Below are 21,728 nucleotides of genomic sequence, written 5' to 3' on the forward strand. Positions count from 1 at the left end.
TGAGAAAATATAATAAAAAAGTGTCAAAAACTAATGCAAAAATTGAAAAAGGTAGCTTTGTCACTGTGCGAATACCAGTTGTTGATAGGGCATCGGGAGATCTTCCCAGATTATTATGTAGGGTTGATGATATCATCGGTAAAGATGAAAGTTTGTACAAGCTATCATGTGAATTTGGTATACTGAACTCATGTTATGATATGGGTGATATTGAACTTTTGACAAGGAAAATTGAAACTGAACATTGGAGTACAAACGGAATTTCCTTGCATGCGGCCGCAAAACAAGCAAGTTTTTCTCTTGCAAGTAAGAGATGCAAATGTAAAGGAACATGCACGAACAAGACATGCAAATGTAAGAAATCAGACGTTCCTTGTGGTAGCAAGTGTCACCCGGGCCGAGAGTGCCAAAACAGGATTTCGATAGACAATTAATTTCAGAACTATTCAATTCAATTTAATGTTCACTTATTCACTTTATTTATCTAATTGTAATAAATTAATGTTAATTTGTAAAACTCAATTAAAGTTTTTTGATAAATGTTTGTCTAAAATAAACCGATACGGTCCAAATACCGGTATGGTCCAGCTCGTACTAGACCGTATGAGTATACTCGTACGGTCCGACCGTACGCGTATGGTCGGACCGTACGAGTATACGCATACGGTCCGGACCGTACGCGTACGGTCCAAATACTCGTATGGTCTGGAACATATATATATTATCAAAACAAAATAATAAATGACTAGTTCTGTGCCTCAGGCAGAGTTTCTAGCTGGTGACAGGACTATCGTGACAATGACGTTAAAATTGTTTGTTTGAAATTGCTTGACGATTAATCTATCTTAAACAACCATAAGACTTTGGGGCGGGGTTTGCTTTACGCAAACAACAAAATTGACAAAAACAAGAGTTTTGAGGAAACCATGTCTTAGGCAAAATGAATTCAATACATTAAGTTACGTTTTGATTCATATTTCAGTATTCATCGTGCAAATATTTAATAGCTCATTATAAAATATCTCAAAATGAGCCTAAAGAAATCGAACGATTTCCAAATAATTAAAAGATGACTTAAACTCATTAAATGTTAGTTGTAAACTAAAATGATAAATTAAAACGGATTCCTAATTATGGAAATTTCATTTCTTATGCATGGTTTTATTATTATTTAGGGAGATATCCCGGCGAACATATAATAAAATTGATAAAATTGAGAAAGGAAATGGGGAATGTGTCAAAGCGACAACAAACCGACCATAGAACAGACAACAGCCGAAGGCCACCGATGGGTCTTCAATGCAGCGAGGAACTCCTGCTCCCAGAGGCGTCCTTCAGCTGGCCCCTAAACAAATATGTATACTAGTTCAGTGATGATGGACGTCATACTAAACTACGAATTATACACAAGAAACTAAAATTAAAAATCATACAAGACTAGCAAAGGTCAGAGGCTCCTGACTTGGGACAGGCGCACAATTACGGCGGTGTTAAACATATTTTGTTAAGATCTCAACCCTCCCCCTATACATCTAGCCAATGTAGAAAAAACAAACACACAACAATACGCACAGTAAAACTCAATTTCTGAGAAATCCGAGTCCGATGTCAGAATATGAAACAAAAGTAAATGACAATAATACATAAACAACAACAGACTACTAGCTGACATGCAAGCTCAAGACCTCAATTAAACTGATTGACTTATTTATTATGTCTTCTTCATATGAATATCAGGCACAATCCCTCCTGATCTAATGATCAGCTTGCTGCATTCATCTTACCAAAATATATACAGTCTACCAAAAGTTAAGCACCACCGACATATAATTGGCAACTATTGCGAAAAAAATATTAATGTTTGGTGTTATAAATTACCTTTAACATACACTAAGAAAATTCATTACGACCAAAAAGATTAAACTCTGACAAAGCAGTCAAGCAACCTTTTATCAAAGGTCATCTGCGCGTTTACAAATACACTGTTTCTCCAGGTGGTCGTGTTAGTGTTCGTACATTGGTCCGTCGACTTCATAGAGGCAACCGAAGAGCAAGTCGTGGTGTATAGAGACCTGTACTTACAGGCAGGCACTCTACCGTCAGGTTTCAATGGGATAATGACTATCTATGCTTGAACATAAGAAGCTGACAAAATACTCATTGGTCAGATGGGAGTCAGTTTCTTTTACTGCCAGTAGACGCCATAATACGAATTTCGCGGAAAAAAAACGGCCTATGACCTAAACAATTTTTGCACAAGGACTTCATTCAGTGCTGGTGGTGTTCCAGTACGGGGTTGCTTCTTATACCGTTATAAGCTGGGTATGCATATTCTGCAGAGTAACATAAACGGGCAGACATACAGAAATTTGGTGCCTTAAAACAGTGTAGTCCCTCATTTTAATAATCCCCCCACTTGCATCAACATTGACGAGACCCTTGTACATGGACGACATCGCTAGACCACACAGAGCAAGGATTTTATCCGCATCCAAAGAGCAACAAGCCATTTGCACTATTTTTTGGCCTTCCATGTCTCAATACATAAACCCTACTAAACATGTCTGAGATGCCATTGGCGGAAATTTCAATCGCAGATATCCACCTTCACAATATTTTGTCGATTTAAAAGTGGCATTTGTTGTTTAATGCAACATATTTCCTCAACTAAAGTTTTGAAGGCTTGTACCGAGAATGATACGTCGTGTTATGAAACTGTACCGGAAGAGAGGTTGTTACACATGCTATTGACTCAAACATTGTCATTAAATTTGCCGAACATACCAAAGATTATGTGTAGAAACTTATAATGATATTGCTTGATCAATTGTTGTAAAAAAATAAAATCACAGTGAAACTTAAATTCCTTCTCTGAATTGTGTAATTTACACTACTTCTATGAACGAAAAACCTGCATGCATAGAACTTTCATAAGTGACAAAAATTATACTTGTGGTTTGTTTATGATATACATTAGCAAAATTGCATCGATTTTTTTTTCTCAAATATGAATATATAGGATTAGATCAAGGTGAAAATAACGCTGAACAAGGGAGATTTTTTTATGAAGATTAATTAATTAAAAGGAGTAGGTCCAGTAAGACCCCTTTTTGGCCCCAAAATATAGCAGTTTTACAAAATTGTTAAAATGTAAACTTTTATTTATTTATTGGACAGTAGAATGCTTCTGCTACATAAATATGGGCTGTTTTTGATAATACAATGCACATATATCGGGTACTAGCACCATTAAGTCATGCTAAATTACTGAAATCTTCACAATTCTAGCATTTTAGTTGAATTTTGGACGGTTTTCGTGTAAAACGAAAGTGGCCGCATTCGTGTTCATCCTTAATATTGAAATGTAAGTTGTACTTTATGATTATACATAACATATATAAAGGTTGAGGATGAACACGGATGCGGCCACTTTCATTTTTGACGAAAACCATCTGAAAAGTGACATTTTTTGGCATATTTGGTAGATTTTTCATATTTAGGCTTGAATCGGATTGTTTTTAATGACTAAATAAGTTAAAATCTTTCACATAACCTAATCGAATCAAATGAAATAGACACTTAAGTGTTTAAAAAGTGGTCAAAATCTTTCATCAGATGAACCTGAAATTTGAGGCCAAAATCGGTCCTTACCGGACCTACTCCTTTGCTAGGTGTTTTTGGTACTCTTTTTTTGTATAATCGCGTCAACTATGAACATACATTGAAGGTAAAAGTAGGTTTGATTGCCGTCAGTTTATTTTCAATCTATGAGTTTGACTTTCCCTCTGGTATCTTTCGTCCCTCTTTAATAAATGTTAAGTACGCCAAAATTAAAATGATTGAAATGCAAAAATTAAAAAGACATTATGCATATGGTAGTATAAATGAGAACCATACTACTCAGGATACTAATAAATCAAGTTTACCCTCCTTCATGCAAAGAAGTAAAATTGATGAAGTGTTATGTTATTATTGCGTTCATACATCTGCTGGTGGAATGTTAGTTCTCCAGGGGACCAGCCCAGTAAAAACTCATCAAAGATACCAGCTTATAATTTGGTAAACCAGACGCACGTTTCGTCACTCTATGCTCATTCATGACGCTCGAATCAAAACAGATCAAAGGCCATTTCAAATACGAAGTTGAAGATTATCACGGAAAATGTGCCGAATTCGACAAGATAAATACATGCCTGGGGAAGAACACAATAACATTTCAAAAACAGTGCATATAGAAAATCAACAGATCATTATATTTCATGTCAACGCAAAATTGCGAGCTATTGGAGTACCTCAACACCGAACTTGGATTTACTTGAATTTATACAATTATATATGCAAAGTTCTGATGCCTTTTCGGGTATGACGATACCTTTGGTAGTTTCAGTCTTAAAGGACACTAGCTACAGTCGAGATATATACAAAATTTGAAATATGATTGTGTTGTTATATTTAACTTTAAGCAGTCGGTATACTTCAATTTCGTCAAAATAAGCTAAGAAACATCGATGATGAATTATTCATTTGCAAGTGAATAATTCTACCTCATTGAAACCGTATTCATGTGACCCCCACCAAAAAGCAAAAAAAAAGGCGCTTAAAAGTGGCGTTTAACACCAACAACCAATCAATTTATATCTATTTTTCTGTTTATATCGCTTATAAATATGACCCTCGGCAGTCTTCGAAAGTCAACTCGATAGTTTATTAGATGGCATGTAGATTAAAGAACACTCGAAACGATGATACATATTATCGAGCCCTCGCCTTGTAAATTGTTTATTTCAGACTTTTTATATAATTTAGATATACGTTTTAGTATGTTATAAATCAGATATGAGAATTTAAGTAAAATCGGTGAACATGAATTTGACAGCCAATGTCGATTTAAACATCCAATATATTAGGGAAGGTGAGCAACTTTTACAGAAACGTGCGCACATTTAAAGAACAAAGCGCTCCCGCTCTTCATACAAAATTTACTTCGGTCAACGTTTTTACACCCCAATGAAATTACAAAAAGAAGTATTCAATTCTTAAATGAACTTACTTTTCAATTATTGAATAATTGGAACGCTTTCTATGACGTGCTGGTTAGCGCAATTGTCGTTTGTAAATGATTGCAAACATTGTGAATAATCTACTGACGTTTTTTTTTTCACAGAAAAAAGTAATTTTATCATTCAGAAACAAAATCTATAAACTTTAAGATAAGAAGATGACTTTTTGTAATAAGAGTGCCAATGAGACAACTCTCCATTCAAGTCACAATTTGTAAATTAAAGTAACCATTATAGGTCAAAGTACAGCCTTCAACACGGAACCTTGGCTCACAACGAACAGCAAGCTATAAAGGGCCTAAAAATTACTAGTGTAAAACTATTCAAACAGGAAAACCAACGGTTTAATCTATATACAAAACGAGAAATGAGAAACACTTATTATAAATCACATCAACAAATGAAACCACTGAATAACAGGTTCCTAACTTAGGACATGTGCAAACAAATTCAGCGGGTTTGAACGTTTTAACAGGCGCCAACCTTCACCTTAACCTGAAATAATAGTGTAACATCACAATATAGAAAGACACACTATAAAATATCTATTGAAATGGCTTAACTCGATCAAAATACCTATTAATAACAAAAACAAGTAAACATATACTGAACGAACAAGTTTGATCTATGACACAATGTAAATATGGCTGTATTCATTTTGCATGTTTTGTATAAAGTTGAAATGTTGATACACAACAGCTGTTACTAGTTTTGTACTTAAAACTTTAATTCTCTTAACTACTGGATTATTATGAGAACCATTAATCATAGATTTTTTTTTTCAATATATGTTCAAATTTTATAGTTCTATAATTTGAATTAATACCTACATTGTAAACGTCTTTTACGTATGATAAAAAATTACCTAAAAAAGAAGAAAAACCTGCACCATAAATTAAACAGGTACATCGTTTGACTTGATATATTCACATGAATGAGACGCGTGTCCTTGAAAGTATTTTATATATATATAAACAAGGTATATACGTTTTATTTACAAATATTTAAACTATTATTTAGTGACCGTCATGGTGAATATGTTCAATCATGACCTATTAATGATGAATGGAAAACTCAACACAAAAACTTATCAATGGTAAGTAAAGGAATGTATTTAAGATGCCTTTTCCCGTATAACGTCGAATGTGGGGTATGCTCCCGAATATAAACATTTTTTGGCAAATTGAAATTTATGAAAAATGTTCCATTTATTCGAACGTTTAGTTCAATATTTAAAAACAATATTCTGAATAATACTTATATCATTCATAATAAGTATATATTATGTATGTAAAATTGTTGATTGGTTGTTGGTTGTTTAGGACAAACAGACTAACAGAATAAAATTGGGGTGGATACAACCCACAAAAAAAGGTGGAAAATGAATGCAATAGGAAATATATAGAGACTGAGTAAGGACCATTCAGTTAATGCATAGTGGAGCGTGACATTTTAAATGTTTGGTGAATAAGTTACATAGCTTATGCAAGGATTACTTTTTAAACGCTTGTTGATCAAACCAGTATATTGAAATAGTTTGTGAATATCAAATTGCGACGGTTTTAGTACTCTTACGCTCTTTGAGTTTTTGATAAATTGACTCATTAATTTCATAGGACTTGTCTATACAGTTTTCTCTTGAGACCAGATTATGGTGCCTGGAATTATACACCCTAATTAATATCTCATTTGCTAAATATTTGTATAAAAGTCAAACCTGATCGAACAACAGTTATACGTTTCGCAATTAAAAAGAAAACACATTTAATAAACTTTAAAGTTTTAAAAGTTTTAAAGATTAGAAGTCACTGATGCGTTCAAATTAAAATTCCGAACAGGATACTGAGATGTTTACAAATAGACATTTTAAAAGAAAAACGTGCATATTAATCAACGTAGTTTTTTTTTACACATTTATTTGAAAATTCATGCATTTTTTATTATGTGAATTCATTATAATAATTTGAATACATTTTTTACCTGGTCCGAGAAAAACGTTTATTTCGTAGCCAAGAGCCTGTAATTTCGTGGTTGTCATTGGTTGGTGTACTTTTGTTCACGTTTATATTGTTCTGTCATGATACATCAGGCCGTTTTATTCGTCGTAAGACTTGTTTTACTGGGGGTTTTTATATAGCTGACTATACGATAGGGTGTTGATAAACGGCGGAAACGGAAAACGGAACGGAAACGGAAACGGAAAGATAAAAATTATTAACGAATATAGTAACGAAGTCACACAACAGTTATGTTGACAATAGGATAGGAGCTAGATATCAAAGAAAATAGCAATCATTTTTGGAAATACACAACAACAACTATACAAACAAAAAACAACGAGGCTATAAAGAGCACTAGCCTAGGTCTATGTGCATCTAAAACAATTAGATCTCTCCAACATTATAGACTTTCAGAATAGTTCATGACAAAACTCACTATCTTTTTTAGTTTTAACCCAAAACACAAGAGAGGATATCTAAGGGCAATCATTACTTTAAAAATTCTACTTACTATAACGGAAATTTTAACTTGTATCTGGGTCACCATTTTTGTTTTGAAAGATTCTATCTATCGCTTATAGTTTTCAAGATAATTGACAAAAGCACTGAAGATTGGTAAAATCATAAAGACCAAAAATTCCTAAGGGTTACTTTACCCATAGTCTCTACTTTTGCAGTTAATCGTAGACTCAACAAAAATGAGGAAAAAAATCAATAAAAATATTCCTCTCGATACTATCTTTTTATTGTAAGAAGCTTCTGTACAAGTTTGGCAAAAATCCAGGATAGTTTATGAATCTAATAAATGTTTTAAAAACATTAACTGCAGACTGTATGTAATCTTAACTGGAAGAAAAAACTAAGTCCATTTATAAGTAAAATAGAGATAAACAGGTACAAAATTTCCTTCAAGATACTATCTTTTGATTATAAACAAGCTTCTGTCCAAGTTTGGTACAAATCCAGGATAGTTTCAGAAAGTTATTAAAATTTTAAAAACTTTAACCACAGAGTGAATTTTATGTTTCCTGACAGAAAAAATAAGTCCATTTATAAGTAAAATACGGACAACATGGAATTTAATTTTAACAAAATTTATTTCTGGATACTATCTTGTGATCATAAACAAGCTACTGTTCAAGTGTGGTAGAAATCCAGGATAGTTTAAGAAAGTTATTTAAATTTCAAAAACTAGAACCACATCTATACTATTAAACGAGAAGACATCATTTTGTGTGTCGCTTCTCTTCCTTCCACAGTAAATCAATCATCATGCCTCTGTGTCCTATAGGTAACATGCATAGTCGCATTTGTCATCCATTCTTATGATTATTCAGATTGAGTTATTTTGGGAGAAAAACTACAAAAAAGGAGTCCGGATATGATTCCGTCATCGGACTGACTTTTAGTCATAGATAAGACTTCCGGTTTGAAACATGCACAAATACAACCAATGGTGGGATAGTTACAAAAATGAAAAAAAATTAATAAGCCAATCGGATCGTTCTTCATATCATGGTGTTTAGATCGCAAGAACAAAAACTATTATACCTCCTTATAGAGAACAATATTTTTTCGCGTCTATCTACATGTAAACTACGATTATACTACTTGAATATATAGAGACTCTCTGTATTCTTTCTACTGTTTTCTTTGAATATTTACTATTTAAGGGGTCATACCAGTTGCATATATATATATATATATATATATATATATATATATATATATATATATATATATATATATATATATTAAAAAAAGTAAAACGTGACACAAGTACAAGCAATCGTATGATGGATAACAAAAATGAAAAATAAATAAGCCATTCAGAGCGTTCTCCATATCATGTTGTTTAGATCGCAAGAATCACAACTATTATACCTCCTTCTAGAGGACAATTATTTTTCGCGTTTATCTATATGTAAACTACGATTATACTACTTTAATATATAGACTCTCTGTATTCTCTCTATTGCTTTCTTTGAATGTTTACTATTTAAGGGGTCATCATGAGCTCTTGCATATATATTAAAATAAGTAAAACATGCCCAACTTCATCTATAACTACCTCGACCAAAAACTTTAACCGGGAGCGGGACAGACGGACGGACGACCGAACGAACGAACGCATGGATGCACAGATTAGAAAACATAATGCCCATAAATGGGGCATAAAAATTTATTGTTGAAAGGGAAAATAGTGATTTGGCAAAAATTAAAGTAAGGTTGAGATTAGAGGCGGACAGGACCTTTTTCGAGGCGTCGGGACCGGTGTTTTTAAGCTCGGGATTTAGTGATTGATCCTTACGGGATCCGGGAATATATTTTTCGATTTCGGGATTTCGGGGGTGTCTTCTGGCTATTCCTACATTTTGTATTTTACTATTCTGGCTATTCCTACATGGGGGATTAGTGGAAGAACAATACATGTTGTTATTGAAAGAGATGTTGTTTTAGTCATTAGTGTCTAATTGGGTCAAAGGTAAATTTACCTGTTGAAATTAAATAAAAATTATATGTAAAATAATGGGATTTTTTTGTTTGAAAACATGCATTAAGTAATAAAATTAATTATTTTAATCTTATGGAATTTGTAGAAAATAAAACTATTTAGAAGAAAAGCAAGTAAAAGCACTGGAATAGAGAAGAAAAAGAAGTAAAACATTTAAAAGTCTGTAAAAAAACGTATTTAAAAAGAAAATTAATAGATACCCAAACTTTCAACTTCAGCCTCAAAGAAATTATTAATTTCATTATTTTAACAAAGTATGATTTTTAAAAATGAATATAATATCAAAAGTAATGCTTAACATGCTTAAAGTACTTAATCATTATAGATAAGTGTATATTGGCCTAATAGATTAAGTCAAGCCAATTAACTTTGAACTCTGATTACCTTTTATTTGAGAATTCAACATCCTACTGCAACCAGCCAAGATGTTCCTAGCCCCCAAGGGTGACTGGGGAATAGAAATATGGTCACTTGGTTTTCTTCCGACCGGCAGTAAAACGCTTGCCGAAGTGGGGCGTCCGTTTGGATGTATCAAGTTTGCAGTCACATCCGGTCAGATTGGGGACGTTAAATCTGATGCCTCGTGTAAAGAGAGCGCTTTGCACGTTAAGAACCCTAAGTAATTAGTAAAGGCACATCACCTAAACATCTTCAGTATGATCAGGTTGTTAAGACAAGAAGAAGCCTTCAGTGCTCTCACATTGATCCAGTACAGAGCTGGCGGGAAACGTATCCCAAGAAAGAGGAAGTACAGGGAAATAGATGACAGACTCCAAACACTCAAAAAATAAGGTTACAGAATGATGAACTTACCCCAGTTGAGTATGGAGATGCTGCTTCTCATCTCCTGCACATTGATTAAGAATTTGTATTCTCTTATATGTTCAATTTATGAATTATGTGCAATGTATTAATGTGTGAGTGCTATGAATAATGTCAATTCAGTGTACTTTTGGTGCTTTGTTTAGTGTAACTCAAAATTTAGTGCTTTGATTCAAAGAATGATTTAACATTTATATTTCAATTGATATTATTTACTTGTATACAATAATGTAAATAATTGCAATTGCTTGTGTATACCATTATGTCATTAAATTCATATTGTGCTTTTGAATATTATTTTCACCAAATATGCTATGAAATTATTATATAAAAGAATGTAATAAAAGATTGTGATATAAATTATTCTTACAGAAGAATTCCCTGGATTTACCTTGATTCATTAGATCTCATTAGTTTTAGTGTTGTTACAACATAATCCTACATAATCCCTTTGTTTACATACAAATTCTGGGAACTCCTACATAAAATTTTACTATTTTACCTATAAAATTCAAAATGTAGGAATAGCCAGAATGAACCATTTCGGGATCAGGGCCCCTCCGACCACCCCTCAAATAAGCCTTAGTCGGTCTTAGTCATTTATACATGATTCATATCCTATACCATTGGCATGTAAATAAGGCTCTCAAAAGAAAAAGCACTGATAGGATTGTCCTATAGAAGCATATTTTATTAGACTAATAATGGTCTATATATAAGCAGTTACATTTATTTCATGTTTGAAATGGTGCAATTTTTTTATTTGATTTTACTTTTACCAAAAGAAGCATTGTAGCCAAGAAGAAGAATAATTGTGGTCTGAGGCCAGACACACGAAAATAATTGAATTTAACAGAAAGGAAACAAAAATCGGACTTTGGAAAAAGGGAAAGAGCTTTTGATACCTTTTATGAAATTCTCCATACATAATATCTTTTACAAAAAATCATCCTACAACAATTCACAAGCACAGGGACTCGGTTAGCAGATTAAAATTTTGTAAATCAATGTTTTTAATATATTTTTTAGATATGGATAGTAAACTGCACATTGCCAGAAAACAAAGAAATAGTGATGGCAACGTTAAATACGTTAATAAAGTAATGGAAATAGAAAGCAAATAATAAAAAATATATTAAAAACATTGATTTACAAAATTTTAATCTGCTAACCGAGTCCCTGTGTTCACAAGCTGTATATGCCCGCGATTTCGCGGGTGTGTTCTAGTAGTGATATATTTGTCGACGTCGCCGACGAGGACGACGACGACGCCGACGGAATGAGGATCGCTATCTCTCGCTTAATCGACTTAAGTCGAAGGCTTGACAAAACACTAATGACGAGTCGATTAAAGATTTCGCTGGACATTTTGACCTCATTGTAGATCTTGTTTTGCTGGTAATTTTTGCTATTAAAAGTTTCCATCTATTTATTATATATTTTAATATAAAGGCAAACATGGAAAGTGGTAAAATTCCTTATATAAGGGCGATAACTCATATATTATGATAAGAAATCATTTGACCGTTTTGGCGTGAATGGACATTAGGTAGAGCTCAACACTCCAGTTCCAAACAAGTCTTTCACATCAGGTTTTTGCTATTCGTAGCGGTTTTCGAAAGGCAACACTTGCATTGTATTCCTATGTTTTAATTTTAGCAACGTCGGCGATCTTTACTGCCAAGCAGGGTTATCCACACACTTTACAAACTAGATACACTAATGATAACTGTTGCCAAGTTTAACTAAAACTGTCAGACGACTTCCTTTAAGGGCATGAGATACAGTTACAGGGGAGGTTATGACGTTGCTAACGTAAATTGTTATTTTCGCGACGTCAAACTATGACTTATCGGGAAAGATTCAGTTTTCGACTGATTTTTATCATTCAAACTTATTTAACAAGAAAACGAGTTCATGGACCCCTCTGTTTTAAAATGCCATTTGGTTTGATTACGCGAAAGATTATGTGTGCCAATTTTCATGAAAACGTAAATAGTGCAATTTTTTTTTTAATTTTATAAATATACAGCAAACATTGATGTTTTTTTCTACATATAGGAAGATGTGGTATGAGTGCCAATGTGACAACTTTCCATCCAAATAAAAATTTATAGAAGTAAAACATTATAGGTCAAGGTACGGCCTTCAACACGGAGCCTTGGCTCACACCGAACAACAAGCTATAAAGGGCCGCAAAATTTGATAAATATGAGTTATTTCTGAATAAAAAATGTATAAATTTTTAGGATACTTTTATAATACAGAAATTAAATTAAAAAAAAAAAAACACAATTTGTGTTTATCTTTTAAAACAAAAAAGAAAGGCCTTTCTTTCGAAAGGAAAATCCGAATTTTGAGCAAATTTACAAAATTTCGACCTCATTTTACTCAAAAAGTAGCACATGAAAGTATATTTTTTATAACATATTTGATTTAATCAGGTAAAAAATAGTCTATATGGAAATTTTTATCAGAATTTAAATACGGGATCAAAACTGTATCGTATGCCCTTAATAAAGGTAATTGTTCGGTAACATTTGGCCGTGTAATTTCAGAGAAGATTTTTGAAAAGTTAACTAAGACGAAAACGGACGACGGACGCCAAATGACGAGAAAAGCTCACTTGGTAGGACCAGGTCAGATCATGTAAAAGAACTCTCAAAGTATGCAACCATCAAAGATTAAAGCAGCTATACCAGCAGAAAACGACCACAACAGAGCAGAAACATTGAATGAACATTTCACTTCAATTGTATCAACTATGAAGACATCAACTAAATATGTACCACTAAATTAACCGATATATATATATCCAAAATGAAAAAAAAAAAAACAAACTAAATATATCAGTGACAGACGCTGTGGATAGTAAACTTGAAATTGATAGTAAATAGCAAATACTTAGTCTAGTAATTTGTACATTTTGTAGTTGTTCTATCAATACAGAAAAACGCAAAAATACTTGAAATTAATAAGAAACGAAAAAATAACGGATTTTGGAAAAAAAGGGGAGGGCAAAAAAAAAACTTGTCCTGTCCCCAAGTACCTATGGTTACAGATATATTTAGGTTATATTTTGAAAAAGCCCCATATACACTACTTAAATCGAATTTAAACAGTTACATGAAACCAGGTAAAACACAATGTTGGATTAATCTTAATCATTATAGTGCGTTGTCAGTTTTATTTTCCAGTTGTGTGATTGAATGTCCCTTTGGTATCTTTTGCCCCTCTTTTAATGTTTTCAACTTTAGTAAAACAGCATACTGATGCACGCCATTATTTTCAATTGTAATATTTTGAAATAAAATTCACGGCTACTTCGGTGGGATTGAATTTTCTGAGAATTAAATGGCATGATATTTAAAGCAGTGTAAGCAATTTGTGTTTGAAAACACTAGGACATGACACCGACAAACCGCGCTTGTATGGTCGGACCATATGAGTATATACCCATATGGTCATGATCATACGCGTATGGTCCAAAAACTCATATGGTCCGGAATAAATACATTAAAGAAGGGGCATCTTTTCTATGTATATAGTACATATATGTTGCAAAATTTCAAAGTTCTAAAGTAAAAAATTGTAGTAAAAAATGTACATCGACCATAACTTTGCAATCGCAATCCCCTGCCTATTTATTTAATCGTATATTTTGATGTGCATTGTGACTGTCTAAATGTTCTAATCATTTATGTCTTTTACAGTTAGATTATTGGGTATATCATAACACAACAATGGTAGCATAACCTGAGCGAGGCTGTCAGCATTCCGTCATTTTTTATATACATCAATCGTCACTGGCAATGGATCGCTTCGGAATAAGGAAATTGTCGTACTATGATAAATATGGTGTTAAAACTTTTCCTTATAAAGGAAATAGGAAATACAGTTCGTGCCTTCGTCAAACTTTTGAAGGCGACATTGTAGTTCAGAATGATGTTTTTGGCCTCACCATCCAGACATTTGAAAAGAAATTCCTTGAATGTCTTATGCGGAGGAAAAGAAATCGGCAAAAAATAACAAATATATTGCATCCCAAAAAGACAACCACTGCATATTTAGAATTCCTCGAACACAACAACTTAGGAATTGAAGGTAGTATTTTGTATTATTATACTTCACATTAAATTGACAGATTTTGATTGGCTTATACGAGGTAGACAATTAACGCTATCCCATTACTGAGCGGGAGACAATTTTTTTAATGCAACCCTCTCTTCCAGACCAATTAAATTCGATTATTTAAAGACTAATGAATTGAATTTACATCAAATAATTAATTGCAATGCTCAATTTCTATAAAATAAAAAATACCCATCTTGCTTCACTTCTATTACTTTTTTGTGATATCTGAAACTTTATTATGCACGTGACGTCATGGTGAAATACTTTAGATTTAAAATTCAACAGTAAATGGCTATAATGATACATTTTGTAGGACATTCAGTAAGATAAACCAAATAACACATAGCTGAGAGGTTGATGGGGCAGATTGGTACCCCTCGAAAAAAACATTGTCAACTTGGCTTCGCCTCAGATGACAATGAATTCTCGGGGTAACAAATCTGCTCTATGACCCTCTCAGCTATGTGTTATTTATATAATATGATTTAAATGATTCGTAACCATGCTATCCATTTTACATTAATTATTACTTGTACCAACTAATACATGTTAGTATAAGATAAATAGACATAAGAAACTGGTTTCAGAGGAGTTGCAATGACAAACTGTTGCAGTAGTATATTGAGGCAAATAAGTTCAAAGCGGCGTTACTCCTAGAAAAAATTTGAATCGTAATTTCCTGTCGATATGCACATCGACATAGTATGTCCTTATTATCTAAAAAGTTTCATGAAATTCTGTTATGCGGTTTCAGAGGAGTTGCGATGACAAGAACAGGACTGACGGACTGACGAAAGTCTGGAGCTTTGTTAGTAGTTGTTACTTATCATATTCTTATGTTGTTTTCGTTATTAGGGCGAATTGTGTGTTGATAGCGGCTATTTGATTGCTTCTTGAAAATGAACAATGAAATATATTTGTCGTCATATGCAGGTTACCCTCTTGTAATCGACTGCTCCATAGGCTTCCATGCAAAGCAGCTGATCTTTGATTCTTTTTTCATGTTCATATTATGTAAGACGTACTAATGTGAAATTGTGATTTGATCGAAAAACTAGAGGCTCTAAAGAGCCTGTGTCGCTCACCTTGGTCTATGTGAATATTAAACAAAGGAAGCAGATGGATTCATGCCAAAATTGTGTTTTGGTGATGGTGATATGTTTGTACATCTTACTTGACTGAACATTCTTGCTGCTTACAATTATCTCTATCTATAATGAACTAGGCCCAGTAGTTTCAGTGGAAAATGTTAGTAGAAATTTACAAATTTTATGAAAATTGTTAAAAATTGTCTATAAAAGACAATAACTCCTTAGGGGATCAATTGACCATTTCGGTCATTTTGACTTATTTGTAAATCTTACTTTTCTGAACATTATTGCTGTTTACAGTTTATCTTTATCTATAATAATATTCAAGATAATAACCAAAAACAGCAAAATTTCCTTAAAATTACCAATTCAGGGGCAGCAACCCAACAAAGGGTTGTCCGATTCATCTTCAAACTGCAGGGCAGATAGATCTTGACCTGATAAACAATTTTACCCCACGTCAGATTTGTTCTAAATGCTTTGGTTTTTGAGTTATAAGCCAAAAACTGCATTTTACCTCTATGTTCTATTTTTAGTCGTGGCGTCCATCTTGGTTAGATGGCGGGTTACCGGACACATTTTTTAAACTAGATACCCCAAAGATGATTGTGGCCAAGTTTGGATTAATTTGGCCCAGTAGTTTCAGGGGAGAAGATTTTTGTAACAGATTACTAAGATTTATGAAAAAGGGTTAGAAATTGACTATAAAGGGCAATAACTCCTAAAGGGGTCAACTAACCATTTCGGTCATGATGACTTATTTGTAAATCTTACTTTGCTGAACATTATTGCTGTTTACAGTTTATCTCTATCTATAATAATATTCAAGGTAACCAAAAACAGTAAAATTTCCTTAAAATTACCAATTCAGGGGCAGCAACCCGACAACGGAATGTCCGATTCGTCTGAAATTTTCAGGGCAGATAGATATTTACCTGATAAACAATTTTACCCCATGTCAGATTTCTCTTAATGATTTGGTTTTTGAGTTATAAGCCAACAACTGCATTTTACCCCTATGTTCTATTTTTAGCCATGGCAGCCATCTTGGTTGGTTGCCTGGGTCACCGGACACATTTTTAAAACTAGATACCCCAATGATGATTGTGGCCAAGTTTGGTTTACACGCAATTTGGCCCAGTAGTTTCAGAGGAGAAAATTTTTGTAAAAGTTAACGACGACGGACGACGGACGACAGACGACGGACGACGGACGCAAAGTGATGGGAAAAGCTCACTTGGCCCTTCGGGCCAGGTGAGCTAAAAAGTGGGTAATGCCACGAACAATAAAAAGTTACGTAACCCTGAAGTCAAAACATTTTTTTTTTCTACTTTCTGTTTGCTGTTTTTACTAGGCCATACCACTTCCAGTAAACATGATAGCATTCCACTTTCCTGGATTGTTATCATCAAAAAGATGCAAGATTTTTAAATCTCATAGTTCCATAGTTTATTAAAGAAAACTCAGCCGCAGAAGACTGCGTAACAGAAGCATATCATACACACTTTAGTCTACAACGTATAGTTCATAATAGAAACAGTATACATTTTTAAATTATACATCTTCAGAAATAAGTCTGTGTTTACTACAGTTTATAATTAGACAAGCATTTTTTCTACCTTTTGAATACAAATTGACAGCTTAGACAGCACATTACTATTACAATATTTTATATCAGAGAATAACCTTTGAATAAACTGGTTCTGGAGACGCTGCCTTACATTTATTTTGATATAATTAAAATCAACTTGCTCCGGAATATAATAGTTTACAAAAGCCACAGTAATTAAACACAGATTTTACATAGTTAAACCACTTGAAATTATAACCTTCATGCTTATGCATGTACCAAAGTAACTTATACAGTTTACCCGATAGTTTTTTTACCATTTGTTACTAGCTTGTGCCAAAACATACAATTTTTAACTTGATCTGCAGTTCAAGTGGAAATCTTCCAAGTTCCCCATGCACAATAAAATTTGGCGTAGATGATCGCACCCCAAACTGCGCTTACAAAACTGTAGATGTATTTGTTCAGTATTATTTTTATTTTTAAACCCCCATATTTCCGAGGAATAGGTCAAAATAGGAACAACCAATGCGTCAAATAATTTTAACTGTAAATCAAACGGAATCGAGATATTTTGTATCTTCTTGTAAAGAGCATATCGTGTTTTTGAGCTTGGTCTACCAATTTTTTTCGAGCTTGAAAGAAATTTCCGACTGCGCAAAAATAATTGTGTCATCAGCTTACAAAAGAATAAATAACTTGATATACAAATCAATATTCTCTGTAAATTTTTCATTCATAAATTTTAGACCATCCCATAGTTTTCATCCAGATATTTCTCCAAGTCATTAGAGAAAGGGTGACATTTTTTCTCTCTGTCTTTCACCTACATCACACGGGAAAAATCTGTTTTTTTAGTTCTCCATTTTTTACACTAGACTTAATATCTGTATGTATACATGCTCAATATAACTTTAAACATTTTCCCACCAATGTTATATTTTAATCTATATATTATGTTTCAATTCAGCATAAGCCTATAATCAAACAGAAAAAAATGAGTCCAGAAAAATTCAGAAAAAAGGACTATTTTATTTTCCCCCATATTTTGACATGCAAATATTATTTTTTGACAGAAATTTCCAGTCAAGAGAATGGGTATGTACATGATAGCAATGCTTGTGATGCACGTCAGTGTGTCTGTGCAGAGGAAAGATACCTACGCCTAAGACAGATGATGTTTCTGCTAAAAGATAAGATAAAAAAAGAAAGTGAGTCCACTATTACGCAGATAAGCAGCGGTAGTTTGGCAGAGGGGGTACATTTTCTGGATAGTGATGTTGATATAATGCATGTCATAAATAATGTTCATATTATACAAAACATGCAGGGTAAAGATTTAACATTGCGGGAAACCATCCTTAAAATGGAATATGATCATCATTATCCAGGATTTTCTAAACTTAAATTAATTGCTATTGGAAAAAAAGTAAACTATATTAAAGATGATGGTTTTGTTGTGTCTTCTGATAACGATGGCATTTTCCTGTCCAGTAGCCGTTTCCGACAAAATCTACTTCAGAGCATGTCTGCCTTAAACTTCACAAATCACGGCCCCTGTATTTCAGACCCAGATCAGGATTATGATTTTGCATTTTGTCTACGTTCAAGAAGATGGCCAAAACAGGCAGAAAAATGGATTTACCGCCATAGATATGGTGAATGGCCAACTGATACATTAATCCGTAATATAACCAAACGTGGCTGTTTGCTCGTACCTATTGGACCACGAAGACGTCAAGAGGATGACGAATTATTATGGCGCGTATCATTTTCCGAGGCAGAGAAAGAATTATGCCATTCTTTCAATTATACACAAATGATTTGTTATAGACTGCTTAAATGTAGTTTACAACTCATAAACTTACATGAAAAGGATTTACTATGTTCGTATTTCCTAAAAACAGCTGTGTTCTGGGTCTCTGAAGAAATTTCAATTGATTCATTCAAAATCACAAATATGAAACAATGTTTTTCCCTTTGCATTGAAAAACTAATCACTTGGGTTGATTGTTGTTATTGTCCAAACTATTTTATTCCGGAAAACAACATGTTTAGGGGAAAAGTGAACAAGTCAAATAATACATCACTTCTTGAACTAATGAGGAACATAAAACGTAATGGAACTCCTATAATGAATGACAAATTTCAATTATCACCTAGTATCTACACAGATACAAAATTAGAATGTTTATTTTTTCGAATTACAAATATTGGCACATCAATTGAAAGTCCACGTGCTGGTCTTAAAATAATATCGTTTCTTATTTCTTTTAGAGATTCTTGTCCCTCGGTATTTCTTAAAGAAGTATGCAAATATTATATCTCAAATATATGTCAATGTTTAGTGCAGATGCTTTCGATTTCAAAATGTAACAAACAAATTAATGTGAGAATGTTTCAAAAACTTCTACAAAAAAGTTTGAAAACCGACGCTGTTTCCGGCTGGTTATTATATGCATCGTTTTTTTATGTTCTGGGAAGATACAAAGTTACACTTTGTATTGTTGATTATATCCTGTCTCGATGTACACCGGATATGTTTCAATTAGGAAGTACCTATTGTGAGTGGGAGGAACACATGTACGAAAAGCTCGTCAGCAAACAACTTTATCTAGGAAAAAAGATGAAAATCGCAACAATCGACATAGTAGTATACACAAAAATGTCCATTCTCATTCCATATGAACTTCGGCAAGAGGTGATTAATAACGAGTTATTAGTACTTCCGGATGTTATGTCTTATTGTTTACGTTTTCTTTGTTATCATCACCTTAATGAAATAGACATGCGGAACGAGGCGTTATACGATTTAGAAATGACAGCCGAAGGTAATGTTTTCGACAATACGAAATCAACTTCCTTTACAATATCTGGAATTTGCAATGAAATTGCAGGGAGGAAAACAAATGCACTTCATTGGTATCAAAAATCTTTACAATGTCGAGGTACTTTATGCTCCAGTGCTATACAAAGACTGCGTAATTTAACATCTGATTAGATTGAGATGACTATTAGGCTTCTATTTCTCACCACACTGCAACTTATGACATAAAAACGAATTTCAAAAGTTACCTTTTACATGTTATATTTTTCATGTGTATAGATCCGAGTTACAAAGCAGACCCCTCAAGCTTAAGCTTGCATCAAATTTTGGCACCCAATTAAGTCAGCAGTCACTTGTTTTTTGTTATTTTAAAATGATATATGGCCATGGACATTTAATCCAGTTACCGTTGAAAATTCGTGAGGAGAACCAAAAGAGTATCGTGTTTAACAAAAATACGTTTAGTATTAATAACTTGAACCCCTGTGATGTCCAAACTTTACATATTGTTCATGTCAACATCATATTCGTTTGCCACGCCTTGTCAATTCAAACAGCAAAGTTCTTGACCAGACCAAGCGCTAGCTAGCTCGATGTCACTCATGAAACTTTATTTCAAAGGTACATGTCACATGCCAACTGAAATATCGTCCTGGGATCCGAATCCATCTGAGTTACACACAGGCTATTACAATAAAGTAAACAAACAGCGAGTGACTATGGAACAACTGATACTATATTGTAGTATTTCACCTGTCATTAAACTAGTTACATACATTTACGTGACTCGAATTCTATTTTGACCATTAAGTACGCAAATATTGCTACTGATTCTGAATATTTTTCATTTACATTCATATTTGTCCTGTTCTGAGTTCCTTTACAATTGTTCTGTAGGAAGGCTTAGTCTTTGTTTAAGACACAATTTTCCGATAACATCAATGCGAAGTCAAACTTGTGCTCCCTCAGTCCTAGTTGAACTTGGATGAATTCGGTAATTTTCTAGGCTCCTTGTGATCATATTGCATTTCAACTGAATAGGTTGATATACATCCCCTGGACTTTCAATTTTGTGAGTGTAACTATGCTCGGTCTTGATGAAGGTAAATTCATGAAAGCGCTCCGAACGCAAGTAGTTATAAAATGTATTTCTTCATTTTTACAAGGTTGGATGCTTTGTATGTCAGTTATCGTTTTCTTGTGTTACTCAAACTCCATATTGTTCTTGTCCCATTTTGCAATGTACACCATTTTCTAATTCGGCGTTCAAGGTATGAGAAATATCCCTTGAATCAACAAGGTAGTCGGCGTGTTGCTGTCAAATAATCTTTTCATAGTTCATTTCGAAAATGTTTCCACATGTTCAAACTTAAAGATAATCGCTTGTCATGATTTGAATTTTTGTCAGATTTTCTGAATGCTCTGGTTTTATCCATTTGAATGCCTTAAAACTATTTGCCCATTGTCCTAATTTTTCTTTTTATAAATCTTTTGCATGTATGATTATAAGCCATTTGTAAAAGTCTTTTAAAATCTTATTTATTTTTTAATTGTTTTTGAGAACTTTAACTAGTCAATGATAAAGTTATGAAAAATCAAGAGAGAACATTTCCCCGCAAAATTTTAGTGGTTAATATCTCGAAAACAAGCACATTGACCTCTTTATATTTTTTGCTTTGTTATTCCTTAATTAATCACCTATCAATATA

The 21,728-nt window shown here is 33.3% G+C and overlaps 1 protein-coding gene across 1 annotated transcript; it reads left to right on the forward strand.

The window, feature by feature from the left end:
• Positions 1-14,115: 14,115 nt before the first annotated feature.
• LOC143043340 (uncharacterized) lies at positions 14,116-20,791 on the forward strand. The gene is made up of 2 exons (XM_076215699.1): positions 14,116-14,501; positions 18,269-20,791. Exons 1-2 carry the CDS (start codon positions 14,210-14,212, stop codon positions 20,191-20,193), a joined length of 2,217 nt encoding a protein of 738 aa, XP_076071814.1. The 5' UTR covers positions 14,116-14,209; the 3' UTR covers positions 20,194-20,791.
• The last annotated feature ends 937 nt before the right edge of the window (positions 20,792-21,728 follow it).

Source organism: Mytilus galloprovincialis, chromosome 8, assembly GCF_965363235.1.
Source record: "Mytilus galloprovincialis chromosome 8, xbMytGall1.hap1.1, whole genome shotgun sequence".
Taxonomy (NCBI): Eukaryota; Metazoa; Mollusca; class Bivalvia; order Mytilida; family Mytilidae; genus Mytilus; species Mytilus galloprovincialis.